Source organism: Gossypium arboreum, chromosome 12 (assembly GCF_025698485.1).
Source record: "Gossypium arboreum isolate Shixiya-1 chromosome 12, ASM2569848v2, whole genome shotgun sequence".
In the NCBI taxonomy this organism is placed as follows: Eukaryota; Viridiplantae; Streptophyta; class Magnoliopsida; order Malvales; family Malvaceae; genus Gossypium; species Gossypium arboreum.
Genome location: NC_069081.1, coordinates 117295677 through 117311224, shown reverse-complemented (window position 1 = coordinate 117311224; position 15548 = coordinate 117295677). Strand labels below are relative to the sequence as shown.

Sequence of the window (15548 nt, the reverse complement as noted above, 5' to 3'; positions counted from 1 at the left end):
ATTTTACATTCATAAAAATTAAATTAATTATAAATTAAATAAAATATAATTCGAGTTGAATAACTAGTATACAAGCTATTTTTACCCATTTCTTAACAGAGATTCAAATCGTTTTCCATTTTTCGATTTTTCTTCTCAGCTCTAACATGATCTCTTCGATTGAAGACTAAAATCTGGATGGAGCCCATTTACTGTATGCAGCCTAATGAACCCCAAATGAGAAAGAAAAAGCTTCTAAAGCCCATTTAGGCTGAAGAGGCCCCTTTTTAGAAGCAGTAATTAAACGACCAGCCAAGATGGGCTGTCTTATTCATAGCATTTTTGTTGTTTTTTTCCCTTTTCACGTTATTTTCCCAAGTAATTTGTTCTGCGATTCGTCTTCTTCTTCATCTATATATTTTTTATGTAATAAAGAGAAAAAAAAGGGTAATTGAATTGAGATCTTGAAGAACAGAGGGACAGTAGCTGGCGCAAGGCACCGGCCATGGAGGAATCTGTTAGAGAAGTGCTATTCGAAGCACGTCATCACGCCTCCCGGCCTTTCACTTCCAATTATCCTCCTCTTCCTCTTCAACAGGTCTCCTCTTTTCCTTTAACTTTATTTTCTTCTTACAAATCAGCTCAGTTTTACAATTTTCTATTTTTTCTTCTCTAAATTCAGTCAAGTGAAGCTGAGAAAGGCGGTTTCTTATCGTTTCTTTCCTCTCGAGGTATACTAGATTTAATTATTTAAACACCTTTTTTCTTTTTTGTGTAATTCAATTGCGATACTGATATGATTAGTAACTATTTTTGTTTTTAGTATAATATATGTAGTTGATAGAATTGTTTAAAAAATTGATTCTTTTGTTGAATGAAGGTGTAAGTCAGCTGAAAGAGAAATTGGTTGGCAATAAGAATCCGAAGAAAATAAAAAAACCAGTGTCATTGATTGTATCCCCTAGAGGTGAGCGTGTCGCTGTGGCTGCTGGAAATCAAGTCACTATATTGCGCAAGGAGGATGATTACCAGGAACCTTTTGGCATTTTTACTAGTAAGATTTGTGTTATCTAATTTATGCTCTATTATTTTTCTGATGAACATATATTTAGATTCTTTTTACTGATAGAAGGATAAAAGGTTCGGGGTGATTTAGATTCATAACAAGAAACTCGTGATGATTACAGGAAAAGAGTTCTTGTTATAAGATTGTACTCATTCCATGTTATAGCTTGGGGCAGAAGAAAATATATTTCTTTTTGGTTAAAGTTAGAATTATAAGCTCTTTATAGAAGCTGTTCCTTGCAGTTTATAATGGTCTCCAACTTGGCTTCCATGCATCAGGTCACAGCATTATTTCGTGTACATGTGGAGCTTGGTCAGAATCTCAAGATATCCTTGGAATCGTTGATGATGCTGATGTAGTGTATTTTATTAAAGCAAATGGTGAAGAGATAACAAGGATTACTACGAGACATCTAAAAGTATCTTCAAAAGTAATAGGTCTGATTGCACCGGATGAGTCTGATGTAAAACAGTCTTTCTTGTAAGTTTTTGTTTTGCTCATGCTAGTTTTATTTCCGGTATGAATTCATATAACAACTTTTGCTTGATCATCAGGTTGCTTGGATTTCTAAACATATTAAAGTACCATAGAAGGTAAAGAATTACTGCATGCATGTATTTAATGGGTTTGTTTTCAGGTGTAGCTTCACCGTTTTGACATCTGATGGAGCTTTTCATCAAATTGAGATCAATCAAGAGCCAAGTGCCTCTATTTTCTCCTATACAATCAACAGTGGCTTAGCTTTAAAAAAGCAATTCCCTCAGAATGTTTTCTGCTTTGACTATTATCCAGAACTTTCTTTGCTTCTTGTTGTTGGCAGTGCTGGTGGCAACTCCATTACTGCTGATAGGAAATCTGGTATGGTCATATACTTTATTCTCCTTGACCTTAAATGAAAACTCAGATCTTAAATTTGAACTGTCTTTAAACCATTATGTTGCATGTCTCAAATCTTCTAGGCTTTGTTAAAAGTACTAAACTTAATCAAAGAAGCATTTGTATCTGTATGATAGAGGATTGGATGAGCAGATGAACTTTTACCATTATCACCTTTTAGTTTAAGACTTAATAGTTCCTTTTTATCATTCTTTATAGGATCCTGTTATCTTTCTCTTTGGCGTAAAGGTCAGGATTTGGTTTTGGAGCCTGTAGCCTCTACTCAATTTGAGGGCCTTTACGGTGAGCAACAAGGTTATGCAGCTCATCTTGCCTACCCAAAGGTGTTAATCTCACCCCAAGGAAATTATATTGCCACTTTGGATATGAATGGATGTTTGCATATCTTTAAGCTGGATAAAGAAAGCTGTTTGGATACGAGTTTTGCTTTCAGAGTGAGAACTAATTCTCAAGTGACTGATGAACTGTTAAACGGATGCTCAGAAATTTTAGCTGACATTGTTGATTTTACTTGGTGGTCTGACCACATTCTTACTCTTGGTAAACGAAATGGCTGTGTTACCATGCTTGACATTCTTAGTGGTCTGAAACTAATAGAGAATGAACCTGTATATTCTCAGCCTGTTTTAGAAAGGGTACAGCAGTCTGAAGGATATCTTTTTGTTTTAGAGAGTTTATCATCTGAAAATGAGTTTGATTTATCTAATAGTAATAGAATAACACATGACTTGGATCAAAGAGAGGAAACTTCTGAAAATGGATCCAATCTATCTGACATTTCTAAGTTGCATTGGAGTTTGAGATCTTTCTCAGAAAGATCTGTTCCTGAAATGTATAAGATACTAATTGGTAGTTCCAAGCATCAAGCTGCCTTGGACTTTGCTGATCGTCATGGATTGGATAGGGATGAAGTTCTAAAGTCACAGTGGTTGGGTTCTGGCCAAGGAATAAATGACATACATGCCTTATTGTCAAACATTAAAGATAAAGTTTTTGTGCTTTATGAGTGTGTAAATAAAGTTGGGTCATCAGAAGAAGTAGCAAAGGCTTTACTTGCATTTGGCCTGCAGTTAACTAACGGATACAAATTCTCTGAATCAAACAGCCAAGAATCTGATGAGATTTGGGATTTCCGTATGTCTAGACTTCAGCTGTTGCAATTCCGTGACAGGTTGGAAACATTTATTGGGATAAACATGGGCAGGTATGTGCTTTCCAGCTTTTAATAGTTGCACATGCTACTTCTAGTTTTGAACGTATATAGGTTTCCACTTTCTTTTGTTTCTACTGATCGATGGTTTAATGACATGGGGTTTGTAGGTTTTCCGTGCAGGAATACAGCAAGTTCCGTGTTATGCCAATGAATGAAGCAGCCATTGCACTTGCTGAAACGGGGAAAATTGGGGCTTTAAACCTCCTGTTCAAGCGTCATCCTTATTCACTTGTTCGTTTCATGTTAGATATTTTGGCTGCTATTCCTGAAACAATTCCTGTGCAAACATATGCGCAGCTGCTTCCTGGAAAGTCTCCTCCTGCAAGTACTGCTATGAGGGAAGAAGATTGGGTTGAATGTGACAAAATGGTAAGTTTTATTAATAAGTTACCTGAGAACCATGACATTGGGAGTCAAATTAGAACTGAACCTGTTGTCAAGAGATTGCTAGGATCTTTTTGGCCTTCAACAGATGACCTTGCAGTTTGGTATAAGAATAGAGCTAGAGATATTGATTCCTACAGTGGGTTGCTAGACAACTGCCTCTGCTTGATTGACTTTGCTTGCCAGAAGGGTGTCTACGGGTTAAAGCAGTTTCATGAGGACATCTCATACCTGCACCAGCTGGTTTATGCTGATAATGATGGTGAGATAAGTACCAGCATGAGTCTTGTTGCATGGGAACAATTATCTGACTATGAAAAATTTAGAACAATGCTTCAAAGGTGCAAAGAGGAAAATGTTGTTGAATCATTACGGAATAAGGCAATTCCATTTATGCACAAAAGGTCCCATAGTGTTACCTTGGCTACCCAACAGCACACTGCAGATGGCCATTCCGAAGTAGATCATACTAAGGGTGAGTCATTTCTGGTTAGATGGCTAAAAGAGATATCTTTGGCCAATAAATTAGATTTATGCTTGATGGTTATTGAGGAAGGGTGCAGGGAGCTCCGAAGCTGTGGCTTCTTCAAGAATGAGGTTGAAGTTGTAGATTGTGCTCTGCAATGTGTATACTTATTTACAGTTACAGATAGGTGGAGTACCATGTCTGCAATATTATCAAAGCTTCCGCATAAACAAGGTAGTTTCTGCATCAAATGGACCCAACTCGCCCAAAATATTCTACTTTATTACTTCCAATCTGTTTTTCTTTTTGTTGTTAATCATTAATCAGTTTCACATGATTGTACAAAGTGTGAAGGGGCTTGGAATGAATTATGATTTTCATTTCATCTTGGTAGTGTCCTTATATTGTGCACAGACTGGTTAGGTCCTACCATGCTGGATTATATTAGTGGCATTTAAAAATCTTTTACTTTTTGGAAACAAGGGTATATAAGGTTTTAATTTAGGGCTGTAAGTAAGATGGAGAGTTTTGAGTGAATTAAGATTTTGGAAGTCATATGCTCTGGTTTTCTGTCTTTCTCCTCCTTTTCATCCTCCAAGGGCTTGAGTTATTTCCATTTCTCCACCTGGGTCCGTCACTTCTTTGATTCCATACCCTTTATAACTTTAGGCCTCAGTTTTGTCACATTGAGCTCTTATTCTCCATCTATAATTAATTCAGATTCTGAAATATGCATTGGCATCCTTGATCAAAGATGTAAAGTGGCAGAAGGCCATATAGAAGCAGGGAGACTTTTGGCCTTTTACCAGGTTTGTCTTCACTCTTCTATGCTTTTATCATGACAAATGTGAGTGTGAATTTTGTTTCAAATTGTTTCCCTTTTAAGCATCAGTTTGAGTTGTTTATCCTGCAGAGCTCAATGCTATAGGTAGACTAAGTCTATGTTGATGATATTTTTCTACAGGTTCCAAAACCAATGAATTTTTTCTTAGAAGCCCATTTGGATGAAAAAGGTGTAAAACAGATTATTCGCCTCATACTCTCAAAATTTATCCGCCGACAGCCTGGCCGGTCTGATAATGAGTGGGCAAACATGTGGCGTGATATGCTGTGCTTGCAGGAGAAGGCTTTTCCTTTTCTGGACCTTGAATATCTGTTAACAGAGTTCTGCAGAGGACTGTTAAAAGCAGGGAAGTTTTCTCTTGCAAGAAGTTACTTAAGGGGTACGAGTTCAGCATCCTTGGCAACAGAAAAAGCAGAAAATCTTGTTATTCAAGCTGCAAGGGAGTATTTCTTCTCAGCTTCAAGTCTGTCTTGCTCTGAAGTAAGTTTGGAGTCAGTTCATGATCTTTTATGGCTTAGTTTATATAGGAATAGCTTAATAATCCAAAACTCTGGTATCCTTCTAAAAGATTAATCTCATGTATGATTCCTCTGTTATGATCTTTAAAATCAATCGAATCCCTGTTCAACTGATTGAGCTATTGTGATTCAATGATGACAGCATAAATTCATATTGTGGTTCAATGATGTCAAAAGGAATGAAATATACTGTTTTTTCTTTTTGTTTTTCATTCAGAAAACAAAAAATTGATTGTGTTGCTTTAACTTGTTTCAGATCTGGAAGGCTAAGGAATGTCTGAACTTATTTCCAAGTAGCAGAAATGTTAAAGCAGAGGCTGATATTATTGATGCACTTACTGTTAAACTTCCATACCTTGGAGTGACTCTTCTACCAGTGCAATTTAGGCAAATAAAAGATCCAATGGAAATTATTAAAATGGCAGTCACAAGTCAAGCTGGAGCTTATCTACATGTTGATGAACTAATTGAGGTTGCCAAACTTCTTGGATTGAGCTCCTTGGATGAAATATCAGCCGTGGAGGAAATTATTGCTAGGGAAGCTGCAGTTTCAGGTGATCTGCAGTTGGCCTTCGATCTCTGCCTTGTTCTGGCCAAGAAGGGTCATGGTCTTGTTTGGGATTTATGTGCTGCTCTAGCAAGGGGTCCTCTTGAGAATATGGAAATTAGTTCTCGAAAGCAGCTACTGGGTTTTGCTTTGAGCCATTGTGATGAGGAGTCAATTAGTGAGTTGCTCCTTGCATGGAAAGATTTAGACATGCAAGGGCAGTGTGAGACTTTGATGACATTGACAGGGACCAATGCTCCAAATTTCTCCATTCAAGGTTCCTCAGTAATCTCACTTCCAGGTTACAGTATTCAAGATATTGTCGACCTGAAAAATTCATCTGAACTGGCTGATGGGTTTAATGGTGCTGATCAAGAAAATCATTTCAGTAGCATTAAAAATACGCTTTCTCTTGTTGCTAAAAATCTGCCTGTTGAAAATGGGACAAATTGGGATCTGATTTTGCAAGAAAATGGAAAGATTTTATCTTTTGCTGCAATACAACTTCCATGGTTGCTTGAATTAACTAGAAAAGAAGATTACAGTAAGAAATTTACTTCTGGCTTGATTTCTGGGAAGCAATATGTAAGTGTAAGAACACAAACTGTGATAACTATTTTGTCCTGGTTGGCGAGGAATGGTTTTGCTCCTAGAGATGATTTGATTGCTTCTCTGGCAAAATCAATTTTAGAACCGCCAGCTACTGAAGAGGAAGATGTCATTGGTTGTTCCTTCCTATTAAATCTTGTGGATGCTTTTAGTGGTGTACAAGTAATTGAAGAGCAGCTTAGAACAAGGGAAAACTACCTTGAAACGTGTAGTATTATGAATGTTGGAATGACCTATAGCATATTACATAATACTGGAGTTGATTGTGAAGGTCCTACTCAGAGGAGAGAGCTGCTACTCGGGAAGTTTAGAGAAAAGAATAAGCCACTTAATGCTGGTAATAGACTTAGTTCCTGTAGTTAACTGCTTAAACCAGACCACATAATTTTGCTTGCACTATCCTACATGCACTTTCATGCAATGATGTTGTTCCTTTTTTCTGTTTTACTTGTTTTCAGATGACATAAATAGGATCGATGCAGTACAATCCTCATTTTGGAGGGAATGGAAACTGAAATTAGAAGAGAAAAAGCGTGTCACTGAACATTCTAGATTCTTAGAGCAAATAATTCCTGGGGTTGAAACTACACGTTTTCTGTCTGGTGATGCCAGTTACATTGAGAGTGTCATTTTTTCTCTAATTGAATCTTTGACATTGGAGAAGAAGCGCATTTTAAAGGATATTTTGAGAATGGCTGATACCTATGGCCTAAACAGAGCTGAGGTATGTGGCCGTGCATGTATATGTTTCTTAGCTTAAAATGGTAGATTATTAAGGTATGCCCTTCTAAGCCATTAAATGACTTTCTTTTTTTTTTCTTTTGCAGGTAATACTCAGGTACATAACTTCAATCCTTATTTCTGAGATCTGGACCAATGATGACATCATGGCTGAGATCTCAGAAATTAAGGGAGAAATACTTGATAATGCTGCTGAAACTATCAAAACTGTATCATTGATCGTATACCCTGCAGTTGATGGTTGTAATAAGCATCGCCTTGCTTACATCTATAACCTCCTCTCTGACTGCTATAAGAAGTTAGAGGAAAGCAAAGAACCTTTACCAATGATACTCTCGGATCAACCACATGCATTATCTTTGGGATTAGTTCATTATTACAAGGTTATTGAGCAAGAATGTAAAAGAATTTCCTTTGTGAAAGACCTAAACTTCAAAAATATTACTGGATTAGGTGGTTTGAATCTGCAGTGTTTCAGTAGTGAAGTCTATGCTCATACCAATGAATTTAGCTTGGAAGCTTTGTCTGAAATGGTAAAGACTCTGGTCAGTGTCTACAGGGATTCAGTGCCTGAGGGTCTCATATCATGGCAGGATGTCCGCAAACATTATATACTGCATTTATTGACAAAATTGAATGATAGATTTAGAACAGAGTTTAGCACTAAGAACCCTGAAATTTTTCTGAACATAAGCAGTGAACTTGAGCATATATATGACTTGTGTAGAAAACATATTATACTCTTAGAACCTTCAGAGGCATTGGATATTATGAAGCAATATTTCATTGTAATCTTACCTCCAGATGGTGCGTATGAGAATCTACCTGATAACTCGACATGGCAAGACTGCTTGATCTTCCTTTTGAATTTCTGGATCAGGTTGACCGAAGAAATGCAAGAATTTGCTTCCGCTGAGATTTCTGTAGCGAAAATCAAGTTCCACCCAGGTTGCTTAATGAGTTGTTTAAAGGTTTTCATGAGGTTGGTAATGGAGGACTCCGTTTCTCCTAGTCAGAGCTGGAGCACCATTGTTGACTATGTCAAAAATGGTTTAATCAGTGACCCTTCTAGAGACATTTTCACTTTCTGCAGAGCTATGATATTTTCTGGCTGTGGTTTCGCTTCTATTTCAGAAGTATTTGTTGAAGCACTGCAACACCATGCAAACACTGTAACTGCATCAGCTGAAACTGAGTTCCAGCATCTTTCCCATCTTTATTTGAAAGTGCTAGAACCAATTTTACAGGATTTGGCTAATGGATCTCGGGAACACCAGAAATTATATCAGTTGATATCATCTCTGAGCAATTTAGAGGGTGATTTCAACGAGTTAAAGAAAGTCAGGTGTGCAGTTTGGGAAAGACTTGCCAGATTCTCTGAAGATTTGCTGCTAGCTAGTAATGTTCGAGTTCATGTCTTAGAGCTTTTGCAATTTATCGCTGGTAAAAGTGTGAAGGGTTTATCTTCTGAGCTGCAGCTAAATGTTCATCCATGGGTAGGGTGGGATGAGTCACTATGTGCTAATAACAAGAGCCAAATTACTTCAAATGATGGGTTGCCCGAGCAAATAGATACTTCCAGCAGGTTTACAAGTACTTTAGTTGCCCTGAGATCATCTCAACTTATGACAGCCATTTCTCCTGGCTTTGAAATCACCCCAGATGACCTCTCAAGTGTTGATACGGCAGTTTCTTGCTTCTTAAAATTGTGTGCCGTTGCCAATGCAGATCCTCATCTCGATGTTTTGGTAGTCATTTTGGAAGAGTGGGAAGGGCTTTTCATGATTAAGAAAGAAGAGGAAGCCTCTCCAGAATTATCTAATGCAGAAAATAGCTGGAGCGATGATTGGGATGAAGGATGGGAGAGCTTTCAGGAAATTGAAGCTTTGGAGAGAGAAAAGAAAGGGGATTCGCTTTTGATCCATCCTTTACACGAGTCTTGGACAGAGATTTTCAAGCTCCTTATTAAAGCATCTCGAGTTAAAGATGTCTTAAAGCTGATTGACCAATCCATATTAAAACCCGGTGGAGTATTACTTGATGAAGGCGATGCAAGGAACTTGAATGACATCATACTCGGAATGGATTGTTTCATGGCTTCAAAGATGATGCTTTTACTTCCTTATGAAGGGTTGCAGGTGGAGTCTTTGACTGCACTCGAAAACAAGATGAAACAAGGTACTTCTGACATTGCCAACGACCACGAGTTCTTAACGCTAATCCTCTCCTCAGGGATTTTATCAACTGTCATCACCAAATCTTCCTTTGGCACTATTTTCTCCTATGTCTGCTATTTAGTAGGCAATTTCTCTCATTGGTTCCAAGAAGCACAATTGCCAAAGCTTAGAAAGGAAGGAAGCAATGAACATGGAAACACCAAGGGAGACATCTCGTTTCTATTTGCAAGAATCTTGTTCCCCACATTCATATCGGAGCTCGTTAAGGCTGATCAGCTGATTCTAGCAGGATTTATGATCACAAAATTCATGCACACAAATGCTTCATTTAGACTCATCAACATTGCAGAGGCAAGTCTTAGAAGATACTTGGAGGGACAATTCCAGGTACAAGAACACAACAAGGTTGCCCTTGATGAAACGAGTTGTTACGAACCATTGAAGAACACAGTTTCAAGCTTGAGAGACAAGTTAGGGAACTCACTTCAATCTGCTTTGTCACTACTTCCTAAGAATGAAAGCAATAGATAAAGAAAAGCCTGCTTTGAGCGGCTTTTAAGGAAAAATCATGGAGATTTGCAGAGTCATTGTGGAAACTAGCAAAAGACCATGAAAAGTAATGGATATTTGTAATTTTGGATAATGTACACAAAATTTTAGGGGGGTCGTCGACCCAAAGTACCTGAGAGGACAAGTTTTCGTATACTTGTAATCGTCATGGATTGGACGAAGGATCTAATTTATGTGATTTATTGAATCCTTTTTTTTTATATATAGAAAATGAATTATTATTGTATCTTGATTGGGTATTTAGTTAAGAATTCTAAATTTTTGTGGTGGCGATAGTCAGTACTTTCATCTGCGTTTAGTTTATGCATTATTAAATTAACGTGCACGAGCATCGTCACTAAGAATAGTTACTACGTTAGATCTAATCTTTTTAATCTTTTCGATTTCTTAATGTCACCAACGTATATCCAGATTATTAAAGAAGTGAAAAATGATAAGAGTTGCCGACATAAAGCCCTGCTCTTATAAATACCCCTTTTCCAAGGAAAAAGAAGAATAACTAAACCATTAATACAAATCTCAAACCTCCATCATGTATTTTTAATATTGGTAAAAAATAAAATTGATAAGAAATAAAAGTCCAAATTTAGATTGAATTTCAATTTTGTTATATATATCACATTAATACAAATTAGAAAAACGTTTAAACTAACAAAATTATTATTTATTATATAACAAAATTGACATTAAATTTTATTTTATTTTATTTTTATATACAATAAAATTTTGGATTCAACATATTCATGTAATATTAATTAATTATTAATGATAGTCAGAATCATATTAATTAATATAATAAATATAAATATATTAGATTAATTATCATGAATAATAATGATTAAATATAACAGGGTTTATCACGTCTAGCCGAGCGAGAATATCTTGTCCGGCTTAAAACTAGACATTGCTTTGAGTGAATCGAGTAAATAGATGGCATTTCTAATGTTCTCTTTCTTTCTACGTGGAATAATTTAGTGCGTATTAGGACTTCGGAAATAAAACCATTTTCACCTACTCATCAAAAGAAGAGAAATTTTAAAAAGGAAAAACTAATTATATCCTAAAAAATCCAATGGAGTTCATTCAATTAATTGAATAAATTATTTAAAATATTAAAAACATTAAAAAATAATTTAATTGATTTAATTGTCGATTAAATTGATTCAATCGATCTAACTAATCAAGTAAATCAATTCACAATTCAACCGTTCAACTCTTATTCTAGACCAGTACCTTATGATTTTTTATGCAACCAGTCTAACTAGACGGTCCGATTCCAAAAACAGTGATCATATCTTATCAACAATCTTAATCAACTTAAAAATAAAATTAAGTCTTCGATTGACATCATATTCAATTTCTGGACAAAAATTACCCAAGTAACCATTTAGAATTATGGGGCACTATAGAAAAAAAGAACAATATCAAAATTAGAAAGATTTTGAAACTTGGTTTACTATTTTTAATGCTGAACTACTGACAGCCAAAAAAAACAAATCATGAATACTCGATAATGACCTATTATATAACCCATATCTTCTTTATTGGGTAGACCCCTATTTTCTTATACACTTGTGTTTTTACTTCTTTTACCATAAAATCAAAATACAAACCCTCCAATCTGTATCAAGTAGCAATTGCAACTCTAAAAAGGAAATGAGTTATGTTGTTGCTTTCTACCTACCAAGAAAATCCTTGGTGACCCTGTATGTAGCCCAAACATCACTCTCAATCATTTAGTGGCTCTGCCTCAGGGTCCCTTTCTTTCATAGCTGTCCAATTTTCCATCTCTGAAAATAAAATAATAATAACCATCATCAAAATGATTGAAAAGAGAACAGCTTGAAGTGACTTGAAAGATAACACAGGACAATGAAGGATGTTTGGTGTGATATGATGTCGTCTACATACTTGGCTTGTCTGAAATTGCCATCAATCGTCTTTGCAAGATAGAGGCCACGAAGAGGAAAATCGAGCACATACCGAACATAACAGTGATGGGAAATGCATTAACCTTCACAGCCAAAACAAACATTAGCTGGTTAGTTACAGAGTTAAAGCTTTATTGGGTTTGGTCTATGGCACATGATCAAATAAAGCTATTATAGAAAAGCTTCTAACATACGTTGTACAACACGATGCAGACAAAGATGTTGAGAGGAATGCGGAAAAAGTTCATAATGGTGCTCCTAGCTTCCTCTGGGATGTACTGGGATCTCATTTTCATAATGGATGGCCAGAATATCCCTACACATGCCTCAAAAGTACAGAAGCCAAGAAGCTGAAGACAGCCAGCAAATGAGATGCCTCCGCCTTTCTCCTTTGAAGGAGGCACCAAGAACTGTTACAATCCATATAGTTACGAATCACTCAATAGAATAATCTACGGATATATATATATAGAGAGAGAGAGAGATATTCGAACATACATTAGTTATAATGGGAAGCAGGAGAGAGGCAGAGGAAATCACGAAAACAATCTGCATGTAGCTTTCTACCCTGGGTGATGAGCGAGCCATCAATCGAGATGCAAGGGAGCTTCCCAGCATAGAAGCCAACATGAATGTGGCAAAAATAAAACCGTGAGGGATCTCTTCATCATTGGGGCTCAAAGCAGGAGTCCAAAGGAACACAAAGGTGTACATTGAACCTTCAAACAGAGACTGGATGGCACCCAGCAAAGCAATTTTTTCATCTGAAGTGCACAAAAAATTAGACTAAAGGGAACAAAAAGAAACCTAAGGAAATAATTGTTGCATGATGGAGGATGACTGACAACAAGAAGGCATCAAGAGACAGTACTTGGCCTGCAACTTGTCAATCTGATCAATGTATTGAGTTTATAATAAATATTGAACTCTACCAGAAGCTATAGCTACAGCAGCACCCCTAAACTGGGTGAGCAGGTCCTTATTTTCTGAGGGATCTCCAAAATTTTCAGTCCATGATGATAAAATAATGGCCATTCCAATGGCAAGAAAGCATGCAGCAGCATCAAAAGGAGCCACAGGTCCAAGGGATAGTGAATCAACCAGTAGGTTCCCGAACAACCCAGACAAAATGGCAACAAGACCATTGCCAAGAAATATTGCCTTAGAAAATGTTAGTGACAACCATTGTTGCTCAAAGCCCCTCTGCAAAGATTAGAAGCAGAAATAGAATTGTAAGAACAAGATTAAATTTAAAAGAGGTATCAACATCAGTGATGCAGCCGAGAATGTAGCTAAGCAGAAACAGATGGTTCATGCCTTGACATCTTTGAAAACAATGATGGAAAGTTCAAGAATCGAAGTTTGCATTTTCCTATATACCATTTTCAATACGAGATGTAAGCTAAATATCTTTATCATTGTTTTTTCCCCCCAAAATAGGGCATGGTGGCAAACAACCTGACAGACTAACATACAGCATCCATAATAGTAAGGAAACAAGAATAAAGGGCACAAAATCAAAATCAAACACATATATGCCGTAAGTTTTAAGCTTGACTGATATGCATAAAAGTAAAGAGCACAAAACAATTGCTCACCTTATTATGTTCAGCAACAAGCCAAGACTCAAATGCTGAAAACAGAAGGGAGGTGGCAATACCTCCCAAAACACGACCTATCATCAAAATTTTGTATTGAGGAGAGTGCTTGGTGATGCAACTAAGTATGTAAGTTATGCAGTAAGTAACACATGCCCTCCTTCGGCCCCTGAATAGAACAAAAGATATTTTAGCATTTAAGACAAAACCTTCGACATTCATTCATTGAGTATGACAGGATCACAACAGAAGCCACAGTAAAAGCTTACTGTTTGTCAGCTAGAGATCCAACAATTGTGCCAAACAACATGGAGGATCCAAAACCAGCAATAAAAAGCTGTCCAATCTCCCCTTTTCCAAAGCCATATGTACTGTAAAGATAGTAAACATATGGACCCTGCAGCCAGTCTCCAGCTATTGATACATAAACAACCATTTATCAGAACAGCAAGATAGATATATCACCCAATGACCATGAAAGTTATCTTTCACAATTACCAGATCATACCTCCAGAAGGTTATCATTCAAACATAAGTAGTAATGTGTTTATGATGCATTTGATTAAGATTATTACAGATACGTCATCATAAAAGACTTGTATCAAAAGCTAGATTTACCACAAAATTTGCTACAATTCAAATTCATGACCAATGGCATCTCAGACCATTAAATCTCAAGTAGATACCTAGATTAGAAAGTATCACCCCTACATCTATTGCCATAAAACTTATTAAAGAAGTTAACACAACGGTGCTAAACTCAGCAAGAATCATGAGTTCAAGACTTCCACTGTAAGCTCTAACAACAATGGATAGTTTCATCCTCAAAGATTTGGTTGTTTGTTTATCCAAGTAATAGCAACCTATCACCAACACACACAAGATCCAATGTCTCAACCAGAAAACAGAAAGGGACCGAAAATCCACATAACGCTTATTGGAAGTCATTTTATTTACTCTTCCCTTTTACAAGCTGAAACATATGCAGGTTATCCCGTTTTCCATTTCAAAGTGAAACCAAATCACAAAAGAAAAAAATTCAATTGCACTCTAAAAGTGAAAAAATCTAGGGAATAGGTTGTGGATTCACGCGCGCACACACACAACAAATAAAAACCAGCATTAGATCAGACACATGTTAAGAGTAAAAATAAAAGTGAGATCTAAAGGACAGAAATTAAATCAGATCTGAGTAAATACAAAAAAAAAATAAAAAATGAGGGGGAGTTATATAGTTACCCATCATGAGAGAGTAAACAACGAGGTAATTGTTCTTAAAGGAATTGAAAGCAGGGGAAGTGTTGATTCGATCTTTGCTGTTCTTGCTTAGCTCTAATGCTGCAACCACTGCTCCCAATGCACCGAACACCATGAAATAGAACAGCTCCATTGTTTCTTCTGCCTAATACTACTACTCACGGTCAAATTTTCTCCCCTTTTTTCCTTCTGCGAGAGGACGCAGAGATTTTAATATGAAGTTGTGAAAACGAAAGCCAATGTGTTGGGTTTTTTATCAATGAAAAGAGCTCGCATTTTGATTTTTACTTTTTAATGGAGAAAAAGAGTGGGTCAATTTGAAGTGTTAACAAGTAATGGGTATATTAGATGTGGGAAAAATGATGGGGGCGAGTAACTGTGGATGAAATGGGAAACAGAATAGGAGTACGCGTTTGGCACAACTTGATAGGAATTTTATATTTTGAATGTTACACGTGGCAGGATCTGGGTTATCCGATATGAATAGTATTAAGAAGAGGAGGTGTCGGTGGCTCAGATGGCGTAGGCATCATTTGTACTTTGACAAGGGCTCCTTTTGGTCGGGAGACTTGCGACGGTGGGAAAGTGAACGAGTTAATAACCAAATCAATGGTCTAATACGTCAAATAATTTGTTTTCGATTTAATTAAAATTTATAAATGTTTAAAAAATCATTCAATTGTCAATTTTTAATTTAATATTTTTTATTTTAAGCTATTTACTTAAAGATTGATCCAATCCCTATATTCAA

General features: G+C 36.5%; 2 protein-coding genes across 4 annotated transcripts; one reads left to right on the top strand and one right to left on the bottom strand.

Moving 5' to 3' along the window:
• The first annotated feature begins 270 nt into the window (after nt 1-270).
• LOC108456787 (MAG2-interacting protein 2) lies at nt 271-10222 on the top strand. 2 transcript variants are annotated; one of them, XM_017755454.2, is made up of 12 exons: nt 271-577; nt 662-710; nt 860-1033; nt 1324-1525; nt 1683-1903; nt 2141-3146; nt 3263-4239; nt 4726-4814; nt 4970-5329; nt 5624-6860; nt 6982-7247; nt 7351-10222. In XM_017755454.2, the coding sequence occupies exons 1-12, from the start codon at nt 485-487 to the stop codon at nt 9970-9972; spliced, it is 7296 nt and encodes a 2431-aa protein (XP_017610943.1). In that variant the 5' UTR covers nt 271-484; the 3' UTR covers nt 9973-10222. The 2 variants fall into 2 exon arrangements, with proteins under 2 accessions (XP_017610943.1, XP_052879512.1); XM_053023552.1 differs by lacking the exons at nt 271-577; nt 662-710; nt 860-1033 and having other exon boundaries at nt 1417-1525; nt 1600-1903.
• Nucleotides 10223-11441: 1219 nt separating this feature from the next.
• LOC108454012 (uncharacterized) lies at nt 11442-15225 on the bottom strand. Of its 2 annotated transcripts, XM_017752296.2 has the most exons (8): nt 14780-15224; nt 13810-13954; nt 13541-13709; nt 12875-13145; nt 12441-12706; nt 12137-12352; nt 11923-12025; nt 11442-11801 (listed from the first exon to the last, which is right to left on the bottom strand). In XM_017752296.2, exons 1-8 carry the CDS (start codon nt 14928-14930, stop codon nt 11740-11742), a joined length of 1383 nt encoding a protein of 460 aa, XP_017607785.1. In that variant the 5' UTR covers nt 14931-15224; the 3' UTR covers nt 11442-11739. The 2 variants fall into 2 exon arrangements, with proteins under 2 accessions (XP_017607785.1, XP_052879513.1); XM_053023553.1 differs by lacking the exon at nt 12137-12352 and having other exon boundaries at nt 14780-15225.
• Nucleotides 15226-15548: the final 323 nt, after the last annotated feature.